We start from the raw sequence: 13,868 nt of genomic DNA, 5'->3' as shown, positions 1-13,868 counted from the left end.
AACTTTTATTTTTTAACTTTTTTAATGAATAAGGTATTTATTACATGACTTAACAGAACAACTTTATTTTGTGAACAAAGTGATATAATCACGATATAATGATTAACTGTTGATGGCACGGACAAGTCATACCAATAGGTATAATATCACTTGGAAACATTTCAAGTAATCAAATGTTCACACAAGTTTGTGTTTCTTATGTATCTGTGAAATAGTAAATTGTTACTTTACTATAAAATTAAAATTGTAAAATGTTTTTCACAGGTATTAACTAGATTAGGGTTAACAGCTAATGATTTTAAATATTTAACAGTAGTAGTTACATTAAAAAAAATGAAATTAAGATACAAAATTATTTTCTCTCCTGCCCTAAATACACCAATTCCTTTTAAGGACCAACATGTTCCAAAACCAGTTTCATTATGAAGTTTGAAGTAATCAATGATTTTTGTTTTCAAAATCTTGCTTAAAATATAGGTATAATACTAAGGAAAACTATCTTGGTAAAGATCCACAGAAACTAAATTAAGTCTGATAGTAAATCCACGATTTAATAGTTTAAAAATTTTAAAATCAGTACAATAACTGTTTTTGTACTCAGAATTCACTCCTACATAGTTCACATATACCTGAGTTTTCAATACAATTTGCCAAAGGATGACAGCCTCCATTATTGATATGGCAAACCCCAACAAATGTGCACCTCACACCATCCCCCACGTATCCTGAAAGAAAAAATGCACATTTACTTACATCACCTACATATAATATAAAAATATTCATGAAATGACAAATAACTGTTAAAGCCTCACTTGAAGATTACAATTTCAAAATTAAAAACTGATGTTCCTGGACTTTCTGTCCTATAAGACATAAGTACTCTCTAACTACATTACCTAATAATAAACCATGTACTGTTTTATTAAATTAAATGGTTAGGCTATACTAAAATGGTTACTGCATAAATAAAAACAATGTTACCTCAGTATCAGAAATGCCCTGTATGGTCCGAGACTTATATTATGGCATTGTATACTGCCATTCATGCACAAGAAGAATGAATACTAAAAACTACTATGGTAGTTATTCCATTCAGTTTAAAGAATTATACTCAAAAATATGGATTGTAATGAGTAATACGGGAGACACCAATGTGGTTTCTAATGAATACTAAAACCTACGATGGCAGTTATTCCATTCAGTTTAAAGAATTATACACAAAATTATGGACTGTAAAACACTACAATACAAGAAGATACAGAGCACTTTATTCAGTTCTACAGGAGACACTGATATGGTTTCTTCTACACTCGGTTTGTTACATTTTTTTAATTTTAAAAATAATATAAATGATTGAAAACAGTGCATATTTTTTTTAAATAAACATGATAAAATATTTGTGTAAATGAAAGATTTAAGTACACATATTCATACATAAATAATATGTTATAACTGCATACTAACAACCTTCTAATATTAATAAAAACACTGATGACAGGTCTAAAATAACTGAAAAATGGTTACATTACAAAAGTAATGTTCTGTAATTTAAATAATTTTTGTTTTATTGCATCATAAGGTGTCTTTCAAAAAAATTAAATTTCAGTGCTAACAACTACCTGGAGGGCATGGTCCACATCTTCTGGAACCTTGTGTGTTAATACAGTCCACACGAGGAGAAACTGAACAACCACCGTTGTTAATAGTGCATTCGTTAATATCACTACAAGTGACTCCATCTCCAGAATACCCTGGAAAACAAAAATACAATATACTTATTGAATAATAGCAGTTCACCATTATAATAAAATCAAATGTACATAGTTAAAAAAATAATTACAATGTTTATGTCATGAAGCAGCATTTCACTCCATTACACAGAGGGCCCCCCCTCTTCCTTTCCTTTCATGGTGATTCACTGAATACAAATTTTAAACTTATGAACCACTAATGACAACCACATGCACACTTAGAATATGCCAAACAAAATTATAATTAACTAAAAGCACTTTTAGCTCATTAGTATCTATAATATTAATTATTCAGCACTCTAAGTAATCACATTTAATTTAAAATAACAATAATCTATTTCATTACCTTAAATAAGTATTACTTGTTTTTGTAGTTAAACATAAAACTCATGTTACCAATACATTAATTTACGTTTTATTATTATCATTAACAGTGGGAATGTTACAGGTGGCAGCACCAGTCAATGATGGCTGCCATTTAAAGGTTCATGAAATATTAAATATTTTTTTATGACAAGTAACAAAATTATTTGTGCATATTATACTTCATAATTATTGGACTTTTAGAGTTTATCTCCTCTATTCTATTAGAATAAATATTTTTTTATTTATAAGCTATACACTTTTATTTGTTATAAATAACCATGATCCACCTGTTGACGAATAGGAGATATTTTCAGTAAAATGTACTCTTTATATATTATTTTAATATTATATGTTATTATGTACTAAATAATATTATTTGATAGTGAAACAATTGACATTATTGTTGTTGGATAAGTCCCCCATTATCAAAATTCCTACTGGATTAATGACAGTGGCAGTGAAATATAAATAATTCTTAACATTTGGACACTTAATATTTTCTAACACCAGATATTAATTAATATTTTGGTCAAATCCTTAACATATATACTCACAACTTGAAACAATTAAAACTATACACACAAACAAATTCAAGTATACTGAATTACCACTACATGCAACATACAATTATTTAACATGAGTTAACATGAATCTTAGCCCTTCAGTAACAGCTGCACATGATTATTAGGATAACTGTTTCCTATGCAGAATAATTATACCAGCTAACAAAAAGTTTTACTTTTTTCTTGTTCCTGGACAAAAAGTGTTATTTCCCAATTGTTTATGCCTTAAGTAAATGGAAAAGACCTATTTTTCTCTTCAAACTTTGCTTTTGTGACCTGGGAGCGTATAACGAAAACATGATGGGAGACTATATTTGTGGGCTGATACGTGAAAGTGATTTACATTACAGTCACAAATCTTGAAAAACTACTCACTTCTAAACATTTTTGTATAACTTTAGTATAAATACATGTTGTTTTATTCAGACCTTATGTAAATGAAAATGTGCAAATTTGTCCATTTTTTACATAGAAAATAAGTTAATTTATAAATTTCATTATCCAGGTCACAAAAGCAAAGTTTGAAGAGAATAATGGCCATTTTCTGTACTTTTACAACATAAGTAATTATAAAATAACACATACTATCCAGGAACAAAATTTGTGTTACATAGTGTTATGTATCACTAATAGTGCTATAAAAATCTAGAAATTCAAGTACACAGCTGTAAACTGATAGAAAGTAAATATTTCAGGAGATAGTAATTCCTTGAATCACATAAACAAATTATTACTGGTCGATATCAAACTATACCTGATGGACAAGGTCCACAATGAAAAGTTCCAGGAAGATTAATACACGTAACTGGAGGATTGCGAGAACACACTGGATGAGATTCAGAACATTCGTCCCTGTCAACAACACATGCTGGATTATGTCCATCAGTAGTCCAGCCCTGGTTGCATATACATGTATATTTGGCCTGATGGGAAAAATTTCTTTATTATATTTTTTTCCTTTTCCAAAATGTTTTACTTCATTTACATACAAAGTGTTAATATGCTCTTCAATGATACATCTTTTCTAAAATATTAACTTCAGACTCCACTGAGCCGATAAACAGAAATAAAAACATGAGGTTTATAATTCCAAGAGGTGAATTAAAGTAAGATAAATCTTACTGCAAAGAATGTCAATATATTTCATAAATAATTAATTTATGTTAAAATATTAAAACTATGATAATGTTTAATGTATAAAGTTATTTGAAAATAAAAGGTAAAGGTCACAACAATCAGTACCTTTATTAAATTTTTAGCGATGATTAATTGCTACAAAAACAAATTAATGTCAAATATAATGCTCTTTACATATTTTAATTCACTAAATGTATACCACTCTATCTTTGGTATTATATCCCTTATACTAAGGGATTTTTTTACACTCATGTATCATTTAATCGCATATGATGTGCACTTGGGATCCCTGCTCAATAAATAATTTTACCTCCTTGTACCTTTCAGCATTCATGGTGCCATCAATTTTGTATAAATCTACAACACCGTCTGCTGACATTTTAGAACAAAAAGTGTTAAAGTGTAAAGTGTTAATTTTACTTTCTAAAAACATTGACTTTTTTTTATAATAACCTGATTAAAAAAAACTCAATTCATAACTTAAGTCATTCAAATTTAGAATATTACTTCCCAGTATCCAATACAAACACTTAATTTAATATTCAGCAGAAATTACTAGAATCAGAAACTCCAGAGAAGCACTCACTTGTCCCGACTGAACTCGCTTCACATTGATACAAGTCCCATGACCACACAGCGCTTCACTTGATGCTTGATTGCAGTCATTGTGCTCTTCAGTGCAATGAACTCCATGCCAATTCGCTGAGCATTCACACCTTGCAGAATAAAATCAGATAAATATATTAAGTACTTCTACACTACATATATATATATATATATATATATGGTATTAATACTACAAAAATAATACAAAAAAAAGAATAGATGAAGCTCACAGGGTGAAATCGGAGTTTATACTAATTTAAACAGTTTTATATTTCATGTAGACGTAAGCTGCACACGTAAGCCTCCTGCAGTGTGAATCATAAAAATTTTCAAAGCATGAATATTATTTGCCAAACATCTTGTTTTTATTTTCTTATTTTTGCAGACATTTTAAAACTTTTGTCATTTGCATATTATACAAAATACTGAGAATGATCATGAAAACATAGAAATAAGTTGCAAACAATGAGTTATTGTATCTAACTGGTCAATTTATCATTAGTATAATACATTATTATAAAAAGATGTAAAATAACATCAAATAATTTGTACAATGAATCAGTATTTTGCATTTGTTTCTAAGACAACAGTACAACTTGTTGTTATGCTTCTGTAAGATAATCAATGTATGACTGTTAAATATTGTTACAAATATCCTGTACTGATAATTTAGTCATGTTGTTTGGTTACCCTTTGACCTTCTAAGATTTCATAAAAGCCTGTACATTCTTGATAATGTTCACACTGGGATTACATTTTCAAATTATAATTGTAATGCTCCATTAACCTCTTTTTACACTCATGTATCATTTCATCGCATATGATGTGCATTTGGGATCCCTGCTCAATAGATAATTTTACCTCCTTGTACCTTTCAGCATTCACGGTGCCATCAATTTTGTATAAATCTACAACACCGTGTGCTGACATCCAGCCATATTTACTGGTCCCCCCCCATTATGCTTCGTTGTAAATGTTGTACAATGAACCTGCTACCACTATACACTCTGATGCTATAAAACAAGTTACTGGTGATTGTTGCCAAACAATTTGAATTCATTTAAAATAGAATCTTCCTCTGGCTTTACTTCTGTCACAGTCATCAGTCCAATACCCATTCCAACCATTTGTTTATCACTCCTAAATAGCAGCTTTTAAAACAGCTACACATTAAGCGAGACATTTTGATATCTACATGTTTGTCACGTGTCATTTATACTCTCAGAAACATAAGTGCATTACCACACTACTGCTGGGAATAGTATTACTACCTTTACATTCAGAGATATTGCAGTACTGTGACATTGTCTGACTGGCTGAATGACAGCCAATCATGGTGTTAACTTCAACATGTCACACACTACTCTGGTTCAGTTCATTTTCATACATTTAGGAGGATAGAAATACTGTAACATGTTTACTTTACATGTATTTTATTCACTGTTTCAATAATTACTTCTAATACTAAAAATGTATATGTCATAAAAATACATTCCATATATTATGCTTAAACAGTAATTAACAAATAACTACAGGATAAACGAGTTACAAAAAATTTGCTAACAACACAAAGAAAATTACAACTACCGTAATATCCTTATTGTTTTAGTCTTGAAATGCCATAGGTTTGCATACTTCAAAAATGACAAAATAGTTTCATCAACCCAATGAGATAATTCACAAGACAGTAACTGTGATAGTTTCAAACAGCTACACAAGAACTTTGATTTTTTTGCAATTTGGAAAATAAAAACAGATTTCATGGTAAATTAAACAAGAAACCTTTATTTGAACCAAGTAAAATGCAAATCTTCATGATGAAAACCCCACTTGAAATAAAAATGTATCTCGGAAAGGCTGGTATGGGTATTAACACTTTTATTGATAAGCAGAGAACAACATTTCGACCTTCCTAGGTCATCTTCAGGTTAACAAAAAGATTAACCAGTTAACCTGAAGATGACTCAGGAAGGTCGAAATGTTCTCTGCTTATCAATAAAAGTGTTAATACTCATACTAGCTGTTCCAAGTTACATTAAAATGCAAATCTTCCAGTGTTAACATAAGTACTCAATATTTTGAACTCACAATAGAAATTACTCAATATAATTAAAAGGTAAGAAAACTTTTTAATAGCATTCACAATTCAAAAACATAACAATTGAAAAGAAATTAGGCCTGAAGCAAGTAGATACATTCTGAAACCTGTTTTTTTTTTCTGAACATGTTTACAGGAATATGGAAATATTATTAACTTCCTCGATCATTCACTTTTGCCATGTCTCCCTAAACTGAGCACGAAACACATTTAAAGAACATGAAAATATCTAATGCAAGCAAAAATTTAATTATATTTTAACATATTTCAGAAACAAAAGAGGCAGTAATTTCTGATGAATAGCAAGTCCTAGCTTCAAAACACAGGTACCAATTTTTCTACATGTTTCGCATAACTATACAATTACGAGAATGTAAAATACGAGATCTTTGAAAATAAAAATATAGTCTATTTTCTCTGGTAAAAGGTTTTACTAGAACTACATTCTGACAAACAAAAACATTAGTAATTTTTGTTGCAATTAATTAATGAGCTATATTATTACACAGAAAGACAGAAACACAAATAACAAAATGTTTATATAGTATTACACAAAAATGTTGAACAACTTAAACTTTCATCAACCTGTAACTTCCAGGAGTGTTAATACACCTTGCCCCATTCTGGCAACCCAGATCCGTACCAATAAACCGTGCACATTCGTTGACATCTTGCTCACAATTAGGACCCTAAAAAAAAAAAGAAATAGTGCGCACGTCTGACTGAGTATGTGACATTCACACCACAATAAATGAAATACATTTTTTTTATTGGTATTTATAAACAGTTTAAATACATTATCAATTCAAATAATATTTTAAATGCATAAATTTGTTTTTTTGTTTATGAATTTCTCGCAAATCTACACGAGGGCTATCTGTGCTAGCTGTCCCTAATTTAGCAGTGTAAGACTAGAGGGAAGGCAGCTAGTCATCACCACCAACCGCCAACTCTTGGGCTACTCTTTTACCAATGACCAGTGGGATTGACTGAAAAGGGGAGGATGTCTGGTGTGAAGGGGGGGATTCAAACCCACGACCCTCAGATCACAAGTGGAACGCCTTAACTACCTGGCCATGCCAGGTCTAAGTGCATAAATAAATAAAGAAAAGTATCCTGCTATGGTTAAAATATAAGTTTAGGAGACACTTGAGTCAGATTAGAGACTACGTTATGTATTATTATTATTATAACAATTGCATAGTTTATCTGTGCCTTGTTTCACTGGGAAAGTTATCTTTATCTTACGCTACAGGTGTTTTCCATATCTGTTAAGTTGGAATTTGATACAAATACCACCACAATATGCTCTTTATAGTGCAATGAGACAACATTTTTCACAAAGTTATTCAGGTGCTGTATAACATATCAGTAGTTGCCATCTCTAACTAGCTACATGACCATCACGTAATGTATCATACTTGTTAAAAACACTGTTAATAAGGGACAACACACATCATAAACCAGTAATTTTCAATGAAATATTATAAAAATACAACTAAATGCATGCAGCCACTTCCCAATGTTACAGACATCTGGTTGGCACTAAAATCAAATACTACTTTAAAAAAAAAACATTATAACTGAACAACAAAATATAATCAGAAAGTTAAGGAAGATATAAGCTTACAGAACACACCACACACTGCTCAGCCAAGATAATGAATTAGACATTAACCAACTTAGGTTCCATTACTGAAATAGGCCCTCAACGGACAAAACCGCAACACAAATTAACAGACATAGACTTATACCAAGCAGAAACAAAACTTTAAAATTCCTTAACTTTCTCATGATTAAATCTAACTTCTATTCAACTTCCTCCTTCTCTTCTCTAAAAATTTTCTTATTTGCCTCGTGATTCATCACATGCCACTACATAACTCACTGAACTAAACATGAAATCACACTAACTGGATTTTGAGCTATTAAAAAAATTTTTTTTTTCCTACATCAACTGTCTGTTACTCCAGCAAGTAACCAAATTTTTTATTCATTTTAGGCAATCTATATGAACTCTGTTTCAAAAACTTTCAACAATTCATTATAATGTGTAACAATTTTACTGTTGTACATTTATTGTAGTGTCTACATTTGTTTCAGAATAGTTTTATTTTTTGCACATGACGTATGTCGTTACTATGTATTGCACAAGTCCCACCAGTTCTCGAAACCTGAAGAAGGTCCTTATGAGAAAAATCAATAATAGTTGTTTTACGAAAACACTACTGTGTTCGAACTTTGTTTAATGTTCTAGAGTCATGTGTAATTCATATAAAAGCCAAGAGACAGCAGCAGAATATTAATACTGTTGGTTAGCTACAGTTGGTGTGCTGTATAACTGTGGTTAACACTTATTAATTGGAAAACTACAGAATATGTCCAGGAATGTTTATAGATTTTGAACATTACAAACCATCCAATTACAGTTAATTATTTTGAACATTAGGATTTCTACGAGGACATTAAATATAATCATCGATGAAAGTCAGCAATATGAGACCAGTCAAGCTAGTTAGCTTTAGCAAAGCAACAACATCAACTCAGAATTAATTTGCTCATCGTATATTTGGATCTTCGATAAACTATTCAGTTCTAGACCAGATACAACTTAGTAATGTCTGTAAATTTGTAAAACTGTCAAAAAATAACCATCATTTGTAATACCTATTACCATAAATTGTATTGTTTTTATGCTTGTATACTAAAATATGTTTGTTTAAAAAGGAAATTATATGTATCAATCTTGTTGGCAAACATCATAAATTAACATATATTGATTTTTAACTTCAATATTAAAATTTCCAGTTATTTGATATAGTAATACATTAACATACACAATAAATTATAATACGTAACAAATTACATTAACTTCTTTGAAATCAATATCTATTCAACTTTCTTATTTCTACAACGACTATAGTTTAATCACAAATATTTTTTTTACAACAGCCTTCTTTATGAGGTCCATTATAAAATAAGATGGAGAAAGATGGATAAATATTAACATCAGAAGGACGTCTCTACAACATTAATAAGCTTACAAATAGTGTACTTTCCTAACACTTAAAAAATGATGAAGTTCAAACATAAGCTGAAAGTAGGGTTAGAAAATACTGAATGAACTAAACCAATAACAACAGAATTATCAATAAAAAACTTCTGGAAGTAACAAAACTCGTACCTCGTAAGTCGGAAGACATTGGCACAAATATCCGTTGTAAGTATCTATACACGATCCTCCATTCTGGCAAGGATTACTACTGCATTCATTTTGATCAAGAAGCTACATGAGAAATAATTTTTAGAGGTTATTACTTATATGGGAGAAATCTGTACAGTACTCCACAATTATAATCATGTATTACATCATGATAATAATCAAAGGTTGATCTATATATTAATATTTGTGTTGTTTCAATCTGGAAACAACGAAATTTTAAAACCCATTAAAAATTATTTCCAAAATATTTTAATATACAAGGGCAAAACATCACAAAACAACAATTAGATTGACAAATGATATGCAATTATGAAGATAGAATGATCTTTACATGTATCAAGCCAAAAAATTTCAAAGTTACTGTACTAATAACTGTTTAACCTGTTGACTGCCAAGTATTTCAGCTGCTACGGCAGCTCCTCTGCCAGGTTTTTTTCAGCAAATTTGGGTAATTTTTAAAACAAAGGAAATAAGCACAATATACTATTTTTTCTCTAAGTCAAACTTATAGTAGTACACAAAATAAAGAAATATGTACAAAACATGAAACAATAACTCGTCCGTGGCACCGTGTTACCAATCGGCTTGGAAGAGTTATCTCGTCTACCGCACTGAACAGGTTAATCTTGTATTGCCATTTACGTATAATCGTAATGATATTTCTGTATTACATTACACACTGAATTTACATTGATTAAAACACTTACATTTGTAAGCCTCCTTATTTTCCGCTGCAAGGTTCGATACTGGAATAAAAATGTTCACTTATTTGTAGAAAATATTAGTATCTGTTTGTAATTAGAAGATAAAAAAAAGCAATTGTTATAGGTAAACCTTTAGGAAAACCTTAATATCTATTACTTATTACTCACTGAGAAACAAGCATAAATATGTAAATAGACTGCTGGCCAAAATCTTAAGGCCAATGAACATAAAGAAAAAATATGCATTTTGCATTGTTAGACTCAACCACTTATTTGAGTAGAGTTTCAAAAGATGAAAATAAGAAAAGGGAAAATCAAAACCTTGTTTTAGTATTTAATAGTGAAAATGTGAACACTGTGAAATTAGCCTAAATACTAGCTGGTCAAAAGTTTAAGACCATACTGAAACGAAGCATTAATCAGTAAACACATAACGAAATTTAGTCATTTGTGTTCAAGCATTAGCGTTGTCAACATCTCCCACAGACATCTCCTGTGTTACATTGGGTAAAAACATGGCAAAGGCTAAAAAGTTGACAGAGTTTGAACTTGGTGGAATTATCGAGCTGTAAAAACAAGATCTCTCTCAACGTGTCATCACCGGGAAGATTGGATGTAGTAAAACTGATGTTGTAAATTTATTAAAAGACACTGAGGGATACAGAATGAGAATTTCAAGTGGTCGGCCCAAGAAAATTTCACTGGCGTTGAGCAGGAGGATTCAATGGGTTGTCCAACAAGGCACCAACCGATTGTCGAACCAGATTCAGGCCCTTATGGACGTAGAATGCAGCTGAAGAACAATAAGATGGCATCTACGGGAGAAAGGCTTTGAAAACTGTAAACATCTTCAAAGGCCATGCCTCCTTCCAAACCACGAAACAGCTCAGTTAAACTTTGCCGAGAAGCACAAAACATGGGACATAGAAAAGTGGAAAAAGGTTTTGTTCTCTGATGAGAAAAAATTGAACCTGGATGGTCCAGATGGCTTCCAATGTTACTGACACAATAAGGATATCCCACCAGAGACATTTCCTACATGACACAGTGGAGGAGGTTCCATCATGATCTGGGGTGCTTTCTCCTTCCATGAAACAATGGAGCTTCAGGTTATACAGGGGTGTCAAACAGCAGCTGGCTACATTGGCATGTTGAAGAGAGTATCCTTATTGACTGAAGGCCCTCGCTTGTGTGGAAATGACTGGATCTTTCAGCAGGACAATGCTGCAATCCATAATGCCCACAGGACAAAGGACTTTTTCATGGCGAATAACGTGATTCTTTTGGATCATCTAGCGTGTTCGCCTGAACTGAACCCCATTGAAAATGTTTGGGGGTGGACGGCAAGGGAAGTCTATAGAAATGGATGTCAATTCCAAACAGTGCATGATCTTTGTGAAGCCATCTTCACCACTTGGAATAACATTCCAGCCAGCCTTCTGAAAATGCTTATAATGACCATGCCAAAGCAAATATTTGAAGTTATTCTCAATGACAGCTGTGCAACTCACTACTGAGACCTCTTGTTGGGCATTTTCTACCCTGTTTAGGACTTCTTTTTGGTGTGGTCTTAAACTTTTGACCAGCTAGTATTTGGGCTAATTTCATAGTGTTCACATTTTCCCTATTAAATGCTAAAAAAGTTTTTTTATTTTTATTTTCCCTTTTCATATTTTCATCTTTCGAAGCTCTACCCAAATATGTGGTCGAGTCTAACAACACAAAATGCATATTTTTTTCTTTATGTTCATTGACCTTAAGATTTTGGCCAGCAGTGTATTAGAGTGTGGTGTTAATGATGTACTTAAAATTCTTGTTCATAAACAAAATAAAAAAAAGTAAAAATATGTGTAAGTGACGTAATAGACACATAGTGACACATTAGAAAACTGTTTTATACAGCATAGGAAATTATAAGCGAGATGGCCAGAAAAACTGATATTATAATAAAAACATATCTATTTAAATCCTATTTAAAAAAGGAAATATTTGAGAATAATTTAAAGTGACATAAAATCAGATAATACATGATTATTACAACTACATAACTAACAACTGTAAAGTATTCTCAGTTTAGTCATAATAAAAGTTAATTCCAGCAAGTTGAAAGACAAAATAAATAAAGTGGAACAAAATGATGCAATTTTCATTCAGAGATTTCACCAATGAAATAAAAATGCATAACAATATTAAATATTAAAATAAATAAACCAAACCAGGGTTAATATCATGTGTTTACTCTACAAAATAGAGTTAACTGATGAATAAGGAGACACACACTTCATATTCATTTCTAGAGATGAAACTTTACAAGAATCATGGTGGAAAATAACTCTTCCCCACCTTCTAGAAGATTACAAGAACCTGACAAAACAGTTTTAGCTTTAGTTTTATCATATGCTTTAAAACAGCATACTGTCCAATACCAAGCCACATATTATTTTATTTTCACATTAGAAAGGTTATCAAACTTCCAAGAGCCTAGTTCACCCCATAACCAAATTAAATCTCAAAAGCCAATACTGCATCCATCATATATAAACTTAAGTTTTACTATTCTACAAGAAGTGAAAGCTCCCATTTGTTTTATTACTTTTCACGTCTGGAAGAGTCTTACACAAAATGAAAACTTGTGTGACTTTACAAACATATACCAAAATATTATTATTTGATGTTAAAAATATTTAAAAAATGGTTTGAAATGTACAAAGAAAACAACAACACAAAGACTTAATTTTATATTTTGTCACGTACAAAAAATAAAAAAGCACCCATAGAAGTAACATATAATGTACAAGCATATTCATATCTTAAATAAACTAATTTACCAAAATAGTCATTATTACTCACAGTTAGCTTTTGTTTAGGAGGCCAAGAAAACAATTACTTAACTCACCTGACGTCCAAGACGTTGGTTGTTTCGATTTCTCCTCTTCAACTGGTTCACCTGTATATAGAAAGGCAAAACAATACAATACAATGGATGAATTTTAATATATTACATTACACTTTATGTAAAAAACTAATAAGAAAAAAATTACATTAAAATATATTTTATTTTGTACAAATAATTGAGCTATCTCCAGGTAACTTGTTCACAATATTTTGAGACTTTGAGCCCACAGACAAAATATATATATATATATATATATATATATATGTAAGGAATAGATTACACAACAGATTATATAATAATGGCAAATCACCTGAAGAACAATACTGGAAGTTTATCATAGTTAATACATGCATAAATTACATGAAAATACTAAACTTAATATTAATATTATTAATTTATCTCCATATTTAAAATTGCACTCAAAACTCAATGAATAATACAATAATTTCATAAAGTATTCCAACACCACAAAAATTAATTACTTTCTTATATAACAACAGTATTGTTTTCTACATACTGCTTCT

At 30.7% G+C, this 13,868-nt stretch overlaps 1 protein-coding gene across 1 annotated transcript in view; it reads right to left on the bottom strand.

Annotated features, from left to right (window-relative positions):
• Cubn (Cubilin) overlaps positions 1–13,868 on the bottom strand; it is a 134,242-nt gene that overhangs the window by 112,086 nt on the left and 8,288 nt on the right. Inside the window, exons 5-12 of the mRNA XM_076448804.1 lie at positions 13,345–13,395; positions 10,452–10,490; positions 9,706–9,807; positions 7,107–7,210; positions 4,404–4,533; positions 3,435–3,603; positions 1,620–1,751; positions 630–725 (exon numbers count right to left, since the gene is read on the bottom strand). Of these exons, the coding sequence (XP_076304919.1) occupies positions 630–725; positions 1,620–1,751; positions 3,435–3,603; positions 4,404–4,533; positions 7,107–7,210; positions 9,706–9,807; positions 10,452–10,490; positions 13,345–13,395 (823 nt within the window). The remainder of the gene's footprint in view (positions 1–629; positions 726–1,619; positions 1,752–3,434; positions 3,604–4,403; positions 4,534–7,106; positions 7,211–9,705; positions 9,808–10,451; positions 10,491–13,344; positions 13,396–13,868) is intronic.

This window comes from Tachypleus tridentatus, chromosome 8 (genome assembly GCF_004210375.1).
Source record: "Tachypleus tridentatus isolate NWPU-2018 chromosome 8, ASM421037v1, whole genome shotgun sequence".
Classification (NCBI taxonomy): domain Eukaryota; kingdom Metazoa; phylum Arthropoda; class Merostomata; order Xiphosura; family Limulidae; genus Tachypleus; species Tachypleus tridentatus.
Note: the sequence above shows the minus strand (reverse complement) of the source record. Positions and strands in the feature narration are given on the sequence as shown.